At 40.3% G+C, this 20,661-nt stretch overlaps 1 protein-coding gene across 2 annotated transcripts in view; it reads left to right on the forward strand.

Annotated features, from left to right (window-relative positions):
* The window catches only part of GARNL3 (GTPase activating Rap/RanGAP domain like 3), a 706,353-nt gene that overhangs the window by 221,748 nt on the left and 463,944 nt on the right, over positions 1 to 20,661 (forward strand). For both annotated transcript variants that reach the window (XM_029613069.1, XM_029613070.1), the window contains exon 2: positions 3,792 to 3,861. In XM_029613069.1, the coding sequence (XP_029468929.1) occupies positions 3,792 to 3,861 (70 nt within the window). The remainder of the gene's footprint in view (positions 1 to 3,791; positions 3,862 to 20,661) is intronic.

Raw genomic sequence — 20,661 nt, forward strand, 5'->3', positions numbered from 1 at the left:
TTCTTTATGATATTGTATTCCCAAGAGAGGTTTCATTCATTCCGTTGCCCAATGTATCCAAAATATATGGTGAACCTGGATGAACGGCACACATATATACTCATGGTAATTTTCAGCCACAAGGTATATAATATAATTTTACCCTGTGATCTGTTGACAGGATCCATAGCAGCTTTTAAATTAACTTGCACCTCTATTATATTTACCATATCCATGATGTAGTATATGGACCTCTACAAAATGGTGGGACATTGAGGTGGTATCTATAAAGTTAATTATTTCACAATGTTGAGTTTCTGCCAGGCAGCACTTAGTTTATTCTGAAATCCTATAAGTTTTCTTTTCTTAACATGTCATTAATGAACAAGTCGATGACAGTGAAGAACCTGATCAATCTATGTGGTGAAAGAAAAGGTGTTTCTGAAGCATTGCATTATTCCACATTTTCACATCTTAGGTATGTTGAGAAGTAACAAGCTAAGATTGAGTGGCTTTAGCCATCTGAGAGACATGGAAGTATGGAACCAAAATACAGTTTTGGAAGGAACATTTTGTGATTTCAAAATTGATTTTATTTATGTATTTATTTAATTAATTTATATACCATCATTCTGTTATAGTCAATCATGGAAGATTATAATATGCTGGTGTTCTTGTGTTATTTATCTGTCTATTTATTTATTTATTTACTTGTTTGTTTACTTATTTATTAGCCCTGTGGTATATCAGTAAAAGTTTTTAAAACAACCTAGGTAGTCTCTTTTTTTCAAAATGTGCTTAATACTTTCATGGGTACAAAAGTTCCTGTATACTTGCCACTAGGGATGTACGGTTGTTTAAAAAAAGCAAATAACAGCAGCATTTACTGTTTTGCCTTATGTCATTTTCCTTATGAAATTATACTAAAAAACAACAAAATGTAGTTCTGTTTCTGTCAGTTTTCGCATGCACTAAAATGACAAGCAAAATGAAACAAAACAAATGAAATAAATAGAAAATAAAATGAAAACCAAAATTAAAGCGTATACATGTTCACTTCGATTTTGCATCTGCGCTTTCTGTGAGAGCAGTGGGGCTAAAACTGCATGCATACATTCAAAAAATGCAATTTTATGCATATAGTTTACTCTCCTTACCTAAGCACTTCATCCAGAAAAACGTCTTTTCAGTCCCGCCACAGATATGAGAGCTCTTTGGACATGGGGCCACCATCACCTTACAGGGCCATGCGGCCCAACACGGTTCTCTTCTAAAAGATTAGAAAAAGTAAGCACAAGGTCTTCTTAGACCCCACCCCACTTTTGGACCATGAATTGACGTGGCCCGCCAAAAAAATTGTAAAAATAGAAAAATGTGTCATATGATGAAGACTCCCTCGTTCCCCCCAGCCACCCACCTCTAGGTTTAGATACACACCCTCATGTTAGGGTCTCAGTTCTCCCGTGGTAGAATAACTTTTCTAAAAAAGGTATAGATAAAATTACATGGCTAAGAAATTTCTAAGTCAGACGCATTATTTTGTTTACACAGTATTAGGTATGCATGAGCTGCTTTGCATGGATGTTTAAAATTCATGCATGCAAATGCCATGCAAAGCAGCTTATTGTAATGGGGTAGGTTTCAGACCTAAAATATGCACGGTATCATGAATATCATGTGATATAGCCGTGATAGGGCTATATCATGTGATATACAGCATTCGTTACACAATATATGCTGTTTAACACACGTTATAACCTTATAATGACTTGATGAATCTCCCTATAAGTTTGAATGGCCCTCCTTATTTCTGAAGCAGAAACAACACAGAAATTATTGACGTGTATGCTTTTCATAGTACATTTTTCAGATCAATCTTGATAGAATCTTTTCTAAATGAGGAAAATACAAAACATTTTTTACAGTGTAGGTACAGAGAAGTTACTTCTTAATGGACTGAAAATGGAATCTGTATGCTCCTTATAATGAGGGGAGAATAGGAAAAACTTTAGCTTTCTTTTGATTTTCACTTACTATTTTTTCTTCATTACTTTTCAGCATTTCAGTGTACACTAAAATGATTTAGCATGTGCTAAAACTGCCGAAACAAAATGAAACTAAATTTTGTTGCTTTTCTTCAAGTTTTAGATTGGAAATCACATGAAATGAAACAACAAATGTCATTTTAATTTCCCTATTGTTTAAAAATGGCAGCACATCCCTACTTATAACTAAGATTTAATATCCCTGCTCTAGGGAGCTATACTGCTTGGGAACATTTTGTGCATTGATTTACATGTCTTTAAAATACAATTGCTGTTTTGTTGTTTTTTTTAAGCAGGCCACCAATAGCACTGCTGGTAACTGATAATCTTATTTTCTTTCTAAAGAGTTTTTTTTACCTAGTCCAGTATTCTTGTGCTTAATGAAGGACCAGCAGAACATTCAAAAGGGAGAATGGAAAAAGGAGAGTAACTAACTAGGTGTAAGGTCAGATATCAGAAAATACCATGTCAGAGAAATTGATGTCCCCTGTTGCCAGATGGGTCACATTGTCTTAAATGCTTACAAATGCTTTCTGATCTCCACATTGTAAGCATAGATGAATTAGAGGCCTTTGCTTTTGTGGCTTTGAAATACTAGACATTTTCCATTTGCACTAAGGTGATGAGTTATGCTTAGTGCAAGGAGTGGAGATATTAAGGGAATGTATGCATTGCAACTTCTACTTGGTATAAATATGTATGTGATAAGACATCAGATTTTTAACTAAGAGAACAATTTAGATAAGCTGATAAATAAAAGGTTATATTCAATAAACATCTAGTGAGAAAGAATGTTCCATCTTTTTATGGCTAAAAAGATATTATAAGTTATGGAAACTCTGTCTTAAGAATCCTAAAATTAGGGCAATGTCTGGTAGCTCAGTAGTAGCACTATGCACTGCCTAGTGGGAGATGTGGATTTGATTGCAATGTCAGGTCAGGTCTTCCATGCTCCAAGAAAGTCAGGGATGCAGCAGAAGCAGTGTTCATGGGCCCTGGGTGAGGGGAGGGAATCTTGGCCATCATTCTATGGTGATACCTAGTAGCTGGATTTAGGTTTCACTGAGTACCAGAAGGAGTTGTGATTTGTGGCCCCTGGCCAAGGATTGTTACTATGAAGACTGGCACAAGGTGCCATAGGCCAACAGACACTAGTTTTAATTGAACTGCAAGCCCAAAGAAATAGGAAGTAACTTCCAGGCCCACAAAAATACAATCCTAAAATAAGCTAATTAATTATTCTTCCTATTGCAAAATTCAGCTGTGCAGTCATCAAATGTTCCCACTTCCTATAAGCATGAAATCAATTACAGGGAGTCTCCAAGTTCAAAGTTAAGGACAGTCTAGCAAACGTATATATAATCTGGCTTAAAGGGGCAATTTCATTCCTTGCATCAAACACACTGCAGTCCTCTTCCTTTTCCCTTAGGTTAGGCAGAAAGATCTCAAATGCAATTATGAACCACCACCAGCCCTGGAACTCTCCATCGATCACCTAATGACTAAATATTTAATTTAATCATGGTTTTCCTTCCAGCGCGGGCTGAGGCATTTCATTCCCGTTCAGGATAATATGAGAGCCAGAACCTGCAATGGCTGCTGGAGGCTGTGCATGTTGCACGGAGGCTCCCCTGCAGTGATGAGCTCAGGCACTGCAAACCTTGTTCAGTAGGAATGCTTTTTTTTTTTTTTGTAAATGGTAACTGATGCTTGCAGGAGGTTTTTAGCCAGTTAGCTATGTGTACTGATGAAGCGTTTTTGTTCCAGCTCTGTCTCTGAAGATCTGGGCTGTAGACGTGGGGAGTTCAGCAGAAAACACTATGGATCTGTGGAGCTGGTAAGTTAACATACTCTGCTCACTGAATGCTAAATTGCTTTGCAGTAAATGCAGCTAGAAAAAGGAAAGGTCTATATAGTGCATTTCTTTGCTGTCATAAGCTTGCAATATGAAAACTAAAGTAGCTTTACCTTCTGCTCCCATCTACAAGGCTTACACCCAATTTAATGCATTGTGAAGTGATTGTGTTAGATTTGTGCATCCTAGTTCTTACCATCTCAATTTTTCAGTCTTCTCTACAAATGAACTCAATAATATTGTGTCATGCACACAGGCAGCATGTGCCAACACATATGGCCAAAACCTCTTGGAATCGAACCTCATGTCATATTTGTGTAGGAATCAATGTTGACATGTTAGAAAATCACAATGCTTCTTTCCTTTCAGCCCTAACTTGCTGAATACAGCAAATGCATACCCTGTTGCATATAACTTAAAAAAAAAATACATATGTTTTAAAGTCCAGAATTGTTGCTGACATTAAATATTGACCATTGTCCAAATAAAATCTTTGCATTGCTCTGCCCTGTTCTGACTGGACAGTTTACCTTCCAATAGGGACATAAAGTAGAAATGTACATTTTAATAGAAAAAAAAAATTCCCTTAGCCTACCAGAGTAAATAAGCAACAGTTTGATTGTTGTAATTTGATGAAAAGCCTGCAATAAACTACAGCCAAGTGGGGTAAAATAGTTTAACACTACCATTTACAAATAATTGCAAGAAAAAAAGATGCTTCGCTTCCCTGTCTTCATGGGAATTGCAGTGAATGGTGCGGAGGCAGTTAATCCTCTGACAACTTTGTCCTCCCATTCCTGGCAAGGGTGTTTGGTACTAGGCAGTTGTTCCTCAAGTTTCAGAAATGCTAACGGCTACTAGATTACTGCTCAGCAAAGGAACTGAGGAGGACCATGCAGTTCAGATGAAAAGCAGGATCTTAAGTTAGTAATTGGTGCTGTTAAAGATATTGGACTTAGGAAAAAAACATTTGGTTCTGGATGGCACCTCAAGTTGTAATATAAATATTTAGGTTGCTTATATATTTTTTCGATACCTGACAACTAGGCGAGCTATGAAAAGTAACCTTAATATTTAGTTCATTTTTTTCCCCACTTGACTGGAAACAGCATTACATAATTTTCATTATTCCAGTATGTGCTAATTTATGCTTATTTTCCTGTACTGTGTTAATTCTACCTCAGTGTCAACATCCTGTTCCAAATAACCAGGTAGTGCACACATTATGAGGATCTCTGAATTACAGCTATGCCAAGACATGATTGTTTATAAACTTCATTGCACAGATCAGGTTTTCAAATCATAGATTTGGGCCAGGCTTGTTTGCAGATGGGTGGGTCAGGTTGTCTTTGCTCCTGTCGATAGAATATGAATAACCAAGGCCTGGATTCATCATTCATCTCTGAATGATGAATCCTGCGAAAACAGGGGGTCAGGGGGGTGGGCCTGCAAAAGCCTGCAGCCTTCGCACCACTGAGGTGTGCCGGCTGCCGGCTTTCGCACCGAATAGCTCCACCGTGAAAGGTGGTGCTATTCGGCACGCTACTGCCGACGATAACGTTGGTAACGTTATCACTGGCAGCGAAGACACTGCCGACTCCACCCCCACCCCGCCCCGACTCCTCCCCTCCCCCTCCCCCTAATTTGCATGCTATTGCACGTGAAAAGGGCCCTTTGTTAGAGTGCTATTTAGTTTTCCTTGCAAGATTGCACCAGTCAAATGATATTACATTGTTGCGTTTCAAATTAATTGTAGATGTTTTAAATTGCAATTGGGGAGATCATGGAATATCCTACTTTTAGACCCTATTTATTCTCCAAAAGAAAATGGAATAATATATACTTTACTTCATGCTTTTTTCTTTCCACAAATGTGTAAAAGTCATTGTTCAGAAGAAAAGACATTAAAGTCGGTGAGGTCCATATTCAAAGGGGTTTATCTAGATAACTTTTCAGTTAGCTGGACAGACCCCAGGTTTAAATATTTGGCCCCTTTTAACTGGATATTTTTTAATCTGGCATAGTTATTAACCATATAAAATGTATCTGATCAATTGGAGGCATTCTGAGACTGACTTAACTTAGCCAGATAACTTACCCAGCAAAATCTGATAAGTTATTTATCTCAGAGCAGATAACTTTATCTTAACTAATTATATTCAAAATATAGCTAGTTAAACAGCTGCAAAATTATACTAAAAAAATCCTAGTGGATTTACTAGCCCAGTTCCCCAGCCCATTCCCCTAAGAAACTAAGCCTAATGATAGACAAAACACCCAAGCTCCCCTCCCCCCCAAGCCTCCCCTAAAGATTTGTTATTATTTGTGATAATTGTGGGTGGATCCTTGGGCTGGTGGCAGATGACCACGCCCACGGGGGAAGATCCCGAGAGGGAGCATCGGTCAGGCTCAGAGTTGGGAGACAGACACACACTAGTTCTTTTATTAAACTGTTTTAGAGAACCACCAGTGGTGGCAGTAGTGAGCTGGAAGAGCCTGGCTGGGCTGTAGTCCCTTAGGCACTGGAACAGCGATCCCTGGATGGCTGAGCTGTAGAGAAACTGAGATAGTGAATAGGCAGAGTATGCAGAGTTCAGGAACAGAACCTTGATGGTAACACTCACACAATAGTCTTTTGGAACAGCCCAGGAGCTCGAATGAAGTAGGCCCTCAAGGAGCGAGTACCTGGTTCCAGGGAAAGCTCTGGTGATGTAGGCAGCGGTGACTTCCTTGCAGAAGTTATATTCAGTAGCAGGTCCGGGAACGTGGGCCTTCGAGGAGCGAGTTCCGGTTCCAGACTGCTACCTGAAAAGCAAGAGAGAGAGCGAGGCCCCCGAGGAGCGGGTACCCCTGGTAAAGTCCGAGGAGGCAGAGTAGCAAGGTAAGCGGAGAGCGAATCCCATCCGCAGCGATACCTGGAGGCAGCTAGGTAGGAAACCCTTTGCTAACTCGATTAGCTAGCAAAACAAGAGACCTTAAATATCTGCGATGATGATGTCATCTTAGGGGGACGCCCCTGAGGTTCGCGCCACAGCTGGTACTTGAGTCGAGGCCGCACTGCGCGCGTGTGCTCATAGGCCTCAGGAAAACATGGTGGAAGGCAGCTTCTAGCCGGTCTGGGAACGCCGGAGGAGGTTGACAAAATGATGCCGTGGCAGCCAAACTTCCTTCAACCAAAGAGGGAGTCGCCAAAGAGGTAAGGTGGGCAGAATGGAGATGTTGGGCAGCGACGGTCGCAACAAGATTATAAAAACATTATGGATCTATTGTCCCACAAATGTGATCTGCCCATTCCCCTCCCCACACCACCACTCTGAATACAACAAATATATCTGCTCTCCATCCCCCCCCCAAATTCCTCATCACCCACCCACAATCTGACGAGCTCTCCCACTCCATTTGGCACCTCAGAAATCTCCCATACCACTGGGAGTGCAGTACAATTATGGCGTCCAAGCAATGTCCAGCGTAAATAGTCAGATAATGCTGTCATCATTAACTTACAGAAATGCGAGTAACTTATGCTATCAGCTTTACTGCCAAAGCAACATTGGATGCCACAGAGTACACTGTGCCACACTCCCGGTTGCATGGAGGATTTAATTGTGCTGGATTGGGGGTGAGGTTTCAGGTTGGGGTTGTAAGGGTAGAAGTGATTTATTTCTATTTTAATGTAGCAAGGAAGTCATTTTTTTTGCTTAGCTTTGTTCATGTTGTTGATGTCATGATCATCCATATAGTAGGAGTCAATATATGTGCATTTACCAAAAGAAAAGGAACAGGTCATGGAAAGACAGTTTTTCAAGTTAATGTCATCATATTTCCCAGGTCTCAGCTAGCAGCAGCTTTGTGGGTCATCAATTTGATTCTTTTTCTGAGCAAAGGCATAGTACAATGGATGGACATAATAGACCCAGCCTCAAAGAGTTTATTCACAGACACTATTGGGTCTAGCTTTAAAAAATGCTCAGTGTCTGAGGCTGGCTAGGTTTAAATAATTTGAAGCAGCAACCAGGTGGTGACTGATAATTCATCTAAATCTGGGTGGCCAAAATTCAAGTAGATTTAGGCCTCCATTTTGCATGCTGTGATTAGTTAGCTAAACTTTGTCACCTCATGCTGAAAATCGGTCCTCCCCCCCCCCCCCCCCCCCACTCTTGACATACCTCTTGGGCTACCCACTTTTTCAGCATTTAAATTTAGTTGCTTAACCCCAGTCAATTTTCAAAGGCATTGATCTAGCCATCTAATTAATGAAAACTAGGCAACTGGACCCTTTGAAAATTGACCCCCAAGTGACAGCATTAAAATGAGACATACATAAGATTTATGTAACAGGTTTTTTGTTTTTTTAAATATCAATTATAAGGTATACCTAAATGAAATATGCAATGGAGAGGTACTTATTTATTTTTGTAGTAAAAATAATTTAGCTATTTTCACTGAAGACAATTTCTCAGCAACACTGTGTTTCTAGCATTGGGATCAATGAGCAAAAATCTAATTACTTTTGCTCTCGTACAATTGGTTCAGCAGCACTTTCTAGGTCTCTTGTTTATTCGGTTCTATTTTATGCACTTTAGTTGAGCAGACAGATATCGGACTATCATTGTTTTCTGATTTAGGGCCTGATGTTCTAAAGAGTTTCTTCCCATTTTGAGGCCCATTTTTTAAGCTCCCTGTGGAAATTACAGGTCCACAGGTACTTTATACCCATGGACAGGATTAACTGGGCAAAAGTTATATCCCAGCTGTCAATCATAGATCATGCTTATAGGATATTCCTTAACCACAACAGCTTTTGCCATCTTCTTCCTCTGTACCCCATAATCTTGGGCAGATGAACAAACAAGATCCTTTATTTGTTTCATGCAGAGCTCCTCTTCCATCCCAAGAAAGCTATGTAATAATATAAATAGGTACCAATACAAGCAAATAGAATGCTAGAAATGATTAGGAAAGGAATGGAGAATAAAATAGAGAATATCAAAATGTCTTGTATCGCTCCATGGTTTGACTGTACCTTGAGTAATGTGTGCAGTTTTGGTCACTGCATCTCAAAAAAGATATAGAATTAGAAAAGGTACAGAGAAAGATACCAAAATGATAAAGGGGATGGAATGAGTACCCAAAAAGGAAAGACTAAAGAGAGTTGGGCTTTTCAGCTTGGAGAAGAGGTGAATGAGGAGAGATATGATAGAGGTCTGTAAAATGAGTGGAGTGGAACAAGTAAATATGAATTGGTTGTTTACTCTTTCAAAAAGTTCAAAGATTAGGGGACATTCAATGAAGTTGTTAAGTGATACATTTAAGACACATAGGAGAATATATATTTTTACTCAAAGCATAATTAAACTCTGGAATCCATTACTAGAGGATGTGATGAAAGTTGTTAGTATAGCTGGGTTTAAAAATGTTTAGACAAAAAGTCCATAAACCATTATTAAAGTGGACTTGGAGAAATTCTCAGCTTATCCCTGGGATCCTGCCAGGTACTTGTGGCCTGGATTGGCCAATTTTGGATACAAGAATCTGGGCTTGATGGACCTTTGGTCTGATCCAGCATGGCAAATCTTATGTTCTTATAAATATCCAGCCTCATATGTCGCTGTGGCCTTTCCAGATGGTACCCTGCTGCCACCAATCTGCTGCACCTACCTGGTAGTCTCCTTAGAGTTGTAGATTTATTTATATAATTGTAAATTTAACACTCGTCAATTGTCATATTACATTTCTACATATAGTGGATAGGAGCCCACTCTTACAGTTTGTTATTGATTCTACACAGTCTGGTGGTAATTTTCAAAGCAATCTACATGCATAAAGCCCAGTTTTAAGCAAGTAAATATCTGTTCTAAAACTGACAAATAACAAAAAACTAGAGGGAAACCAACTGTCAAGTCAAGAAAATTAGTCAGCAAAAAAGATTTCAGTTTTACCAGTTTATGGACAGGCTAAAACACTGTGGATCCCTAAAGGCTAGAGATTGTGGCCTGGTTTGGCCTCTGTTGGAAACAGGATGCTGGGCTTGATGGACCCTTGGTCTGACCCAGCATGGCAATTTCTTATGTTCTTATGTTCTTAAAAGCATGCATGGGAGTACCTGAGAGTAATTTGCTGGTGTGACAGTTGATACCCTTAACAATTAAGCCTTGATATGGTTAATGTAGCTCCATCATTGCTCTCTCCTTCAACGGCAATGAGAAAAGGGGAATTGGATTCAGACAGCAACCATCAAAGGCCCCCAACTTTTATGGTTTGGGGAACAAATAAACATGGGGATAACTAGCTGATGCGGTGCTTACCATCCTTAATCACTAAGCCTAATACTTTTGATGCAACTCCAACATTGCTCTCTGCTTTCACAGCAATGGTTAAGGGAAATTGGATTCAAACAGCATCCGAGGACCCTGTCTTTTATGTTTTGGTAAACTGATAAGCATGGGGGTAACCTGCACGTGCAACAGATACTGGCATAAGCTTACTGGGCAGACTGGGTGGATCATTTTTCCTTTTCTGCCATCATTTCTATGTTTCTATGTGTCAGCAAGACAATTTATGTGCCTTACTATGTATAGCATGGACCCACCCGGTCAGTTCAATCATTTGTCTTCCAAATACTACATTTTTTAAAAATGTTTTTCAGAGAGCAAATAAAAAATGGCAATAGTCTAAATGTACAATCACAAAACAAGCCCAACATGGCCAGTGTTTCTCAACAAGCTTCCTCAGGGGTTTAATCATAAAGTTTTTTTTTTAAAGAATCATTGGACTGTTGTCTGTAAAGGAATAAACATATTCTTATCAATCCAGTATGGTACTTATCTGTAAGCCAAAGTCTAGTCTACCATTCTTCAGGACCGCAGGTCTCTGTGATTCAAAATGGAGCAACTGAGGGAAAAGCTGAATCTTCTTAAAACGTCAATGCAGACGTTAGTACGTCATAGAATGGAATCACATGAGAGAGGACACAGTTACTGGTGACATTGAACTGACGTAATGTCAACATCGATTATCCTAAAAATATGTTCAAATCAACATCAGAATTCAACCCCATAGGAGTCACAGAGTTCAATTTGTGCATCGAGCGCTGTGCTAAATGTAATAATCTCAAGTTAAGGTCACCCCCATGCCAATCAGCAAAAGGTTGGTTGATAACACAAAAACGTAGATCATCACAATTCGTCACTAAGGGTACACTGATCCGATGATGAGTCAAATTAGGCTGATGCTCAATCAATCTGGTTTTGACCATGTGTATGGTTTTTCTGATATATACCTTATTGCAAGGGCATTGTATCAAATAAATAACCACCACTGATGTACAGTGGTGGTTATTTATTGTTACATTGTAAACTGACATGATGTCCCCACAAATGTCGGTATATCAAAAGCCAAATAAATAAATACATAAAAATAAACAAATTAATGTCTGTGTGATAGTATAATTCATTGATGATATCACCAATGATGTTGAATTCATTGAAATCTGACACACCGAACAACTGCCACAAGGGTGGTGTGAACCTCTTGAGCTTGAACATTTTGAGGGAACCCTCAATAGGTTCACACCGCCCTTGTGACAGTTGTTCGGTGTGTCAGATTTCAATGAATTCAACATCATTGGTGATATCATCAATGAATTATACCATCACACTTAGACATGTTACATCCTGTACATCTGTGGTGGTTATTTATTTGATACAATGCCCTTGCATTAAGGTATATATCGGACCGGGTAGTCCATGCTATACATAGTAGGGCACACTGACTGGCTTGCTGACACCTGTTCATATATTGGTAGAATTAAAAACGTTTTTACTGACAATTTTCTTGACTTGATAGCTGGTTTCATTCTAGTTTTTTGTTATTTATCTATTGGGTGAATTTTTGACTCTTCTTTTGATTTGTTCTAAAGCTGGCACAGTCTCAGTACATTAAAAGTATGCACATAACCCAGATTTGCAGGTACTCTTAAGTGAACTGAGGAAAGGCATTCTAGGGGAGGAATTGGGATGGAGTCGGGACTTAAACACACACTTTTAAATTTAAAAAAGTATGATTGTAACTTTCAAACGGGCATGCAGGTGCACATATGCTCCCGCGAGCCACCTCACTCACACCCGATGCCAGCAAGGTCCCTTCAGTGTGGCTAGAACACCGCTGACTAACAACAACTACAACACTTGCAAGTGCTGCACTGCACTCTGAGGCTCCCACAGGTTCTCCTGCTGCTCCTCCCCACACCTCCTAAGGCACATGCGCATGCACTGTTTTTTTCTCTTAAAGTCAGCAATAGTGGGAAAGTCCCTACGGCGCCCTCTGATGAGGTCATCTTAACCCATCCATATAAGGCCCCTTCAAATGCCTCTTCAGTGTCTCAGTGGTCCAGTGCGTGTTGCTTCGTGTTTTGGTCCTTGCCTCGCTGCTTGCTTATTTATTTATTTAAACATTTGATATACCATCATTCCAAATAAAGATCACAATTGTTTACAAATGTAACATTCATAACTATATTGACATTTTACAGAGGTAGTGTTCAGAAGAAGGAATTAACATAAATCAAATGAAATTTTCCAATACACTTTCTAAAGATGCACAACATAAGGCAAGTTGTTCAGGAAAATGCTATAACAAATAACCCATAATAGTCAGTACACTCATTGAGATTCTTACATTCTCTCATTAAATTTTATTCCTTTTGCTTCAATTAATATCTCACGTCCTTCTTGTTTTTGTAGTTTCCTTAATTTTTTATATTTTTAGGTTAGTTTATATGCATTTTTGAAAAGCCATGTTTTTAGCTCACTTTTAAATCTCTATCTGGTATCAAATGTAACATCTCAGGTAGAGAATTCCAAACCTTTGGGCCTGCTATGGAAAACACACAATCTCTTAATAGAGTTAGATGTGAACTCCATATAGTAGGGACAGTCAATAGTCCTTTATTTTGAGATCATAGTGTTCGTTGAGGTGTATATGGTTGTAGTGTCACACCAATCAGACTGGTATTACTGGAATGAATGATATTGGATATTAACGTTAATATTTTGTAATAGATTTGTGATTGTACTGGCAGCTAGTGGAGTGAAATCAGTGAGGGTGTAATGTCATCAAATTTCCTGTTCCCTGCTGTGTTCCTTCTTGCCTTGCTTATCCATGCCGTGCCCTTGCCTTGCTGCCCTCGTGCCTTGTCTTGTTCTATGTTTCCTCTTCTCTTGGATTGACTTCCTGATTCTGACCCCGACTTGGATTCTGACCGTGCTTCGTCTGCTGCCTGCCCCGACCGCTGGCCTGCTTTTTGTCTCTGCTGTCTTTTGCCTGCCCCAACTTCTGGCTGGGATATCATATCTGCTCTCTGCTGCCTGCCTCAACTTTAGCCTGAACTTGGACTCTCTCCTCTTGGATAGCTCTAGGGACCCACCTAAGACCCGCCAGCCATCAGAAACCAAGGGCTCAGCCTGCAGGGGAGGCAGCAGTTATAGGCAAAGCTCCACTTAGATCTGTCCAAGGGCTTCTCTGCCAGCTGTTGGTGCAAGCCTAGAGGACTTACCCACTAGGCGGCACCAATTGCACCACAGCACCAAAGCTACACTTTTCCAGTCAGTGTTACAGATACTCAGCAATTTTATATCCTGCACTCACATATGTGTGCATGTTATAAAATAGCTGTGGCACATGGGGCGTGCAGGCCATGAACAGTTTCACCAGTTTGTCAACCAGTTTGCCCAGTCTAGAGCTAGGTCCTCCAAAACCTCCCTGGTCCTTTAGCTTGCACTAACCCAGAGCTCTCAAACATTTCATAGATGCCTGGAAATAGTTTTATTAAAAACTAGCTGTACCTGGCCGTGCATTGCTGTGGCTCAGTCTGGTTAAATGGAAAAGAAAGAAAAGAGAAAGCGCACATTTCAAATATGGTTAATTTCACAATGCTTGTGGGAATACAATATTTTTTGGCGTTCCATTGTCTGTGCAGATATAGAGATTGTCTGGTTTGCCGACTCTAGAACACGCAACATATAATTGTCCATGTGAGAAGCAATTCGTGTCTAGATGTAAACCGCATAATTCTAGAAATGAAAAAGAATGAAAAAAGAAAAACATAAACTATACTCACTAAATGAACGGTATGGTAAACGACTCAGCTCAATTCCAACGCAATGTCACACGAAATAATTAAATCAAAATGAAAATAAATTGAAATCTATGAAAATTCAATTTAACAATGCAATCGGAAACATTGAAATGGAATCGTAAAATATTTAGCCCAAGCCGTTAAGCCCGTTAAAATGGGCGAGATTTTTGTCCCCTCTCCTCCTACATCTTTGCTCTGCTCCGCTCCCCCCCCCCCCCCCCCAGCACCACGAAGGGCCAGAGGCGGTGGTAGGAGCTGCAGCGGTGGCCGAGGGGGATCTCGCGAGGCGTAATGGTCCTGCCATTCCAACTCCCTCCTCCCTTCCCCGGTGGTGGAGGGACAGGCTCAGACCCTTTTCACTCTATCCTTACAGGCCCCAACTCCTTTGCTCTCCCATTCCCCTCTACACTAAACCCCTTCCATTGTAACCTATAAGTGGAGAGCTGGGGGGTTAGAGAATCTCTCTCTCATACAGCCCCCTACATAGGCTTCCTCTCTCTCTCTCTCTTGCACATACACTCTCCCTCTGTCCCTCACACACACACACGCCCAATCCCTCTCACACACATACACAATCCCTCATGTAGTCTCCCTCTCTCTCTGGCACTCACACTCGCCTTCAGCGCACAGTACCACATTTCTCTCTCACACAGTTAAAACGGGCGGGATTTTTGTCCCCTCCCCACCTAAGTCTTTGCTCTGCATTCACAAGAGCTTGTAAAGTTCCCATGCCAGTTGTGTCTGGGAGAGAGAGGAAAACACTCCATCCCCCCCCCCTCGCAAAGGGCAGGCGGCAGGCACTGCAACAGATTTGGGACACGTTGCCTAGCTTACTTTGCTCTTTCTGGCAGACCTGTGCCTTTAAGAAATCCGATCGGGGGCTTGAGAGGGAGGAGGGAGCAGGGCTCTGGCTTTCACTTTCGTCACGGTGCTTTGCTGGGAGTGGGGGTGGAGTGATGCCCATGTAAACTCTTCCCATGGAGGCTGAGACCCACAGGTGGGCTGACAGACTGCCTTCCCTCTCCCCCCCACCCTGCAGTTGCGGGATATTTACTTGGCTTCTTCTTATCTGTGGGACTCAGGGGGCGGGGGAGGAGGGCGAGCTGTTCTCTGTTCAGCTCTTTGCACTTTGGCTGCTGCAGGCTGCAGCTGCTTGTGATCTCTTCACAGCCACTTTCTACTGCATTTGCTCTGCTCCGGCCATCCCAACTTCCTCTCCCCCTTGCCCGGCGGTGGACGGACTGGCTCGGCGACTCTTCTACCCTTTCCTCCTCCTGTGTGTAAGTGTCCGGCAGTCCCTACTCCCTCCCCCCTTCCCCAGTGGGGGAGGAACGGGCTGAGCCATTTCTCGGAGTGGCAACTCATCTGCCCTTTCCTCCTCCCCTCTGTGACACCCAGCACGAGGCACAGAGCTCAATAGTCTGCACATGCGCGGTAGAGCTGCTCTCTACTGCGCATTTGCAGGCCTTGGGTCAGAGCCCATTTATATTGTAGATAGCGTGTGTTGCTTGTACGTCCAACAGATGGCGCTGTTTTTCCAAAAAAGCATGTTTTTACCTGTCACAGGTGTGACATCTGTATAATATAGGTATATAAAAATATGCGCATATTCGAATGCAACGTTGTGTCAAAATTTCAAAGCAATTGGTGAAGAACTTTCAGAGATTTAAGATTTTGAACAAACGAACATTTACATTTTTATTTATATAGAAGATTAGCGGAAGTATCTTTGCACTGAAATATACCTAGGCATGCACCCAGGTTCATAGCTATTTGCACGCATATCTCTTGGCCCCACCTTGGAACATCCATGCCCAGCCCACATTCCATCCCTTTTTTCCTGATGTGAGATACTTGTGCACACATATGGGCAGCTTATAAAATTGAGTGGACATGTGCATGTACTAGATGCACGCCCATTTCCTAATTTTGGTAGGTGCCGGCTTTTAAAATTCACCTTTATGCATGTAAGTGCACACTCGTCATTTATGCCCTCCGAAGAACAGGTGTAACTTTCACAACTGTATGTGTACGTGTATTCAGCCGATCACTTTTACAGGTGCTTACATTGTACATGTAGACTTTACCACTATGCAAACTGTTTGAAAATTACCATTCCAAGTCCAGCAGGTTACTACTAGTTCTATGCAGCCTGTCAGACAGACCTAGCTGTGGTTGAACTGCTAGACAATCTCGGCCAACCCCCCTAATTTGTAGCCTGCTACACCAACCTAGCTGCTGCTCGTTTTCTTTTCACCCTTCCTCTCAAGTCATAGCCTGCTGGTACCAACCTACCTGTGGTGTCGCTATGTCTATTCTTTTTTTTTTTTTTTTTTTTGCAACTAAGGACTCTCCGTGCTTATCCTATGCCTACTTGACTCCAGGCATCCACATCTAGCTTAGCTGAGTTGATGCCATCATTCCCCTCTCATACCTGAAGTCAGTCCTGATGGCTGAATTAATATCCTTATGATGATATATAAAAGGAAAAGTGAACAGGAAGCATCAACTTCTTGGCAAAACTCTCTCCGTCCTTCCACCTGCCAAAAAAAAACATACATTGGCAAACAGACCTAATCTTGTTATTTTAAATTTCATTATATTGAGGGGGAAAAGCCTATTAAGAGACAGTGATATGTGATTGCTGGGTACAATCTGACTTACAGGCTTACATTTAGCAGATACAAATGATAATGAACCTTAAATTACTTATCCAATAGGTCATTTTTCAGGTACTCGCTCTGACTTCTTTGACATATTTTAGAATAATAAAAACAAACAACAGAAAGAGGGGGCAATTATGTCTTGTGATCTCAAGTTTGCTCAAACATTGTGACAAGGAACTGAAAGCCGGAGGGATGCTAGTAGGGCTCAGGGGCAGTAACCAGTAGAAAAAGGTAGGTAACAATGCCTCTTGTACAAATTATTGGTGAGACCTCAACAGGAGTCCTGTATCCAGTTCTGAAGGCCGCTTCTCATAAAGGATGCTTGTAATTAGAGGGTAGCCAAACAGTGCATTATCTATACCATAATCCCTTTGAGAAGAGACTTAAAAAGCTCAGCAAGTACATGCTAGAGGAGAGGGAGAAGAGAAAGCGTGGATATAACAGATCTCAAATGCCAATGTTTTTTCTTAGTGGAAAGAAAGTTCTGGAACAAGGGGTCATGGTAGACACAGGTGTAACACAAGGAAATCCTTCTTCTTAGAAAGGAGATAGTAGAGGCTAAAGCAATATCAAAATTCAAGAAAGCATGAAACAGACACAGAGGATCCATAGTTATGGAAAGTAAATCAGGAGCTGAAGTAGAGACTGTAGTACTGCAACAGGAGGGGGAACTATATATGGATTAAAGGGGTTTTGCGTTCTTTATCAGCCCCTATATGCAGTATTTCAGTAAAATTCAACTGTTCCTATTCATGAAAACCTATACACACATATATAGTAAAGATTTACTGTATTTCTATCAAGGGATTCTGGTGACTTCACAAAGCAAAAGCTAAGTGGTATATTTATGTCACCAGTACTGGACAGATTTACATCCTTATAAATTTAGCATTAAGATTGTACAAGATTTATAGAAACTTGAAAGGGAAAATGAAAAAAAAAACCTGTCAAGAGAAAATTAACCCACTGTACAGAGTTTAAGAGCATTTTCTGCCATAACTTTGTATGCTTAAAGCATTAAGTTGATAGGCTACATTAACCTTGAAGGCGACCTATCATAATCTGATAATGGAACCACACTGGGGCATAGCCGATGACATCATTCTCTGTTCTGCCTTGTATTTGCACATTCAAGCACACAGTGATGTCTTCACCATAGGACAGATTATATCTCTGTTGGGAAAACTGGGTTTGAATGCAACAATTTTATCATTATAAAATTAAATTTCACAACTCTGTGGGTGAGCAAATAGAAATGGATGAATTAGTAAGTTCTACTTGCTGTAATTGAATATAATTAACTCTCTCTTTATATTTTTCATTGAAATGTTATTCATTTATTTATTCAATTTATAATTCATACTTCCAGCGCTCAGAGCTCTGGTGTAATCATTGATTTTACTAAGATAATATCAGAAACCTTTCATAGAAACATAGAAACATAGAAATGATGGCAGAAGAAGACCAAACGGCCCATCCAGTCTGCCCAGCAAGCCTCACACATTCTTTTTCTCATACTGACTTTTTCTAGCACTGACTACTGCAACGCACTCTTACTAGGACTCCCAAGCACATCGATAAGACCACTCCAGATACTTCAAAATACTGCAGCCAGAATAGTAACGGGAAAAAAGAGGAGGGACCATATAACCGAAACTCTAGCAGACTTACATTGGTTACCCATCAAATACAGGATAAAATACAAAGCCTTATGCACCATACACAAACTAATATATGATAAAGAAGCAGACTGGCTAAACACAGCCTTACGAGTACACGTTCCACAAAGAAACCTCCGCTCAGCAAACAAAGCACTACTAACAATCCCTTCAGTAAAGTCAGCAAAATTAACCCAAGTGAGAGAAAGGGCTTTATCATTGGCTGGGCCCATACTATGGAACACGATGCCCCCCGAACTCAGATTACAGAATAATCTCAAAACTTTTAAGAAAAATCTAAAAACATGGCTCTTTAAAAAAGCCTTCACTAAAGAGTGTGGAGGGTAGAGAATGAAAGTACAGGGTAATGCAGATGAGAATGAATTTACTCAATCCTACATTTAAGAAGTAATATTTCAAAGCAATAGTAACTCAATAATATACCTGGACTTGACCAACATTACTCAAATAATGATTTTATTTATGAAATTGTAACCGAACTTTATTGGCACCTGTTAGAATGTAAGATATCTTACATTTACTTACCTTAGTCTATGTGCCTATTTGTAAACCGTTGCAATGGTATATAACTTAGCGACGGTATAGAAAAGTTTTTAAATAAATAAATAAAATAAACTTATCTGTTTCTCTTAGTTCTTTGGTTCTATTTCCCTTCCACCCCCATCATTAATGTAGAGAGCAGTGATGGAGCTGCATCCAGTTCATGATTGTCTTTGTTTGACCCATTGTATCTGTCTGTTACTTAACTGATTGTAACTTGTTTTGAACTCTGTTGATGGAAAAACATGACATAAATAAAATGATGATGAATGTTGTATATTGCCTGGTATAGATGGCCTAGAAAAATGTTATGTACATGCTAACTCTGTGTAGGGAAATTGTGGTACTAGGCCTCTCTTGCAGATCTCTCTTCCTTAAGTGGATAAAGCAAGACCACATCCTACAATGTATATTGTGCTATGGGCTAAAAAGACAGCTGTAAAAACTCAACATTTTTGTATGGTCATAAAGCTGAGAACCTGGAGCTACCTACTGTAAAGTGCTTATAGCAAGACAGGTGTGTGCAATTTTGACCCTCGAGGGTTTCAAACCAGTCTAGTTTTCTGGGTAACCGTAATATGCAAATTAACTTTTTTCTTACAAGGAACATAAAAAATCTTATGGATATTCATTGTTAATATCCTTAAAATTAGACTTGTTTAAAGCCCTCAAAGACAAGATCTGCACACACTAGAGGTGTGCGGACCCAATAATTTTATTTTGTTTCATTTCATTGGGTGAGGTTTGCATGTGAATTTCATTTCATTGGAGTTTTTGTGTGTGTTTTATTAATTTCAGCATATAGTATAGCTATGTGCTCAAATGATGAAAAATGAAAAAGAAATCTGAATTTCAGAAGGATTTATTTTGTTTTGCTTGAAAAGAAAAAAAAGATCATTTTTCATTTAATTTTTAAATTAATCCATATCCCTACCACAAAACAAGCTCATGACACCATGATTAAGCTGGCCACTAGTGGTGCTATGGAGGCCTTAACAAGTGATGTATCAATAACACACCCAGAAAATAATCTGAATATAGACTTTTCCAAATGCACAAAAATATTATAAGGATCTCTAGTGTGTGTATTTTTATGTTCTAAAACTGTTCTAAAGGAAAAGGCATACATAGTGGTATGCATTGTGAAGTCACTGTTCACAGTTAAAGCCGTCCTGACAAATATTCAAATGAGCTGGCCATGCTTTAATTGATGACAACATCCAATTCTTCTTACTGCAATTTCTCCTAGAGGAAGGTGGCATGGTTATAATATATACCAGTTTTTCCCTGATCCTTTCCCAGTCTCTAGCTACTCAATTGTCTTTGCTGTTGAACAAAAAAGAGGTTCATATTCAAAAGCATTTAACTTACTAACTCAGAAGTTAGCTGGCTAAATGAATATCTGGGCACATATCCAGCTAAATTCTAGCTGGCTAATAAATTCAGCGGCTAGAATTTAGCCAGATACATTAGGGGTGTTTCAGGGATGTAACTGGGAGGAGTTGAGTTAGTTGGTCAAGTTAACTGGCTAACTCAGATATTCAGTTAGCCAGTTGACTTAGCAGTCCAGAGTTCAAAACAAGATTGGTCTATCGGGGCTTCAGGCATGCCCTTTGGGCCGGTAGACCCAATCATGCGGTTGGTGTTGGTTGCAGCAGCCCCATGCCTGCAGAGCCACTGTGTCCAATATCAGCCCACATCAGACTGAGCCGCTGCCCGCCGCTGGAGACTAGATCGGCGGGGCTGAAGACTGGAGCCACTG

This window comes from Rhinatrema bivittatum, chromosome 8, assembly GCF_901001135.1.
Source record: "Rhinatrema bivittatum chromosome 8, aRhiBiv1.1, whole genome shotgun sequence".
Lineage (NCBI taxonomy): Eukaryota > Metazoa > Chordata > Amphibia > Gymnophiona > Rhinatrematidae > Rhinatrema > Rhinatrema bivittatum.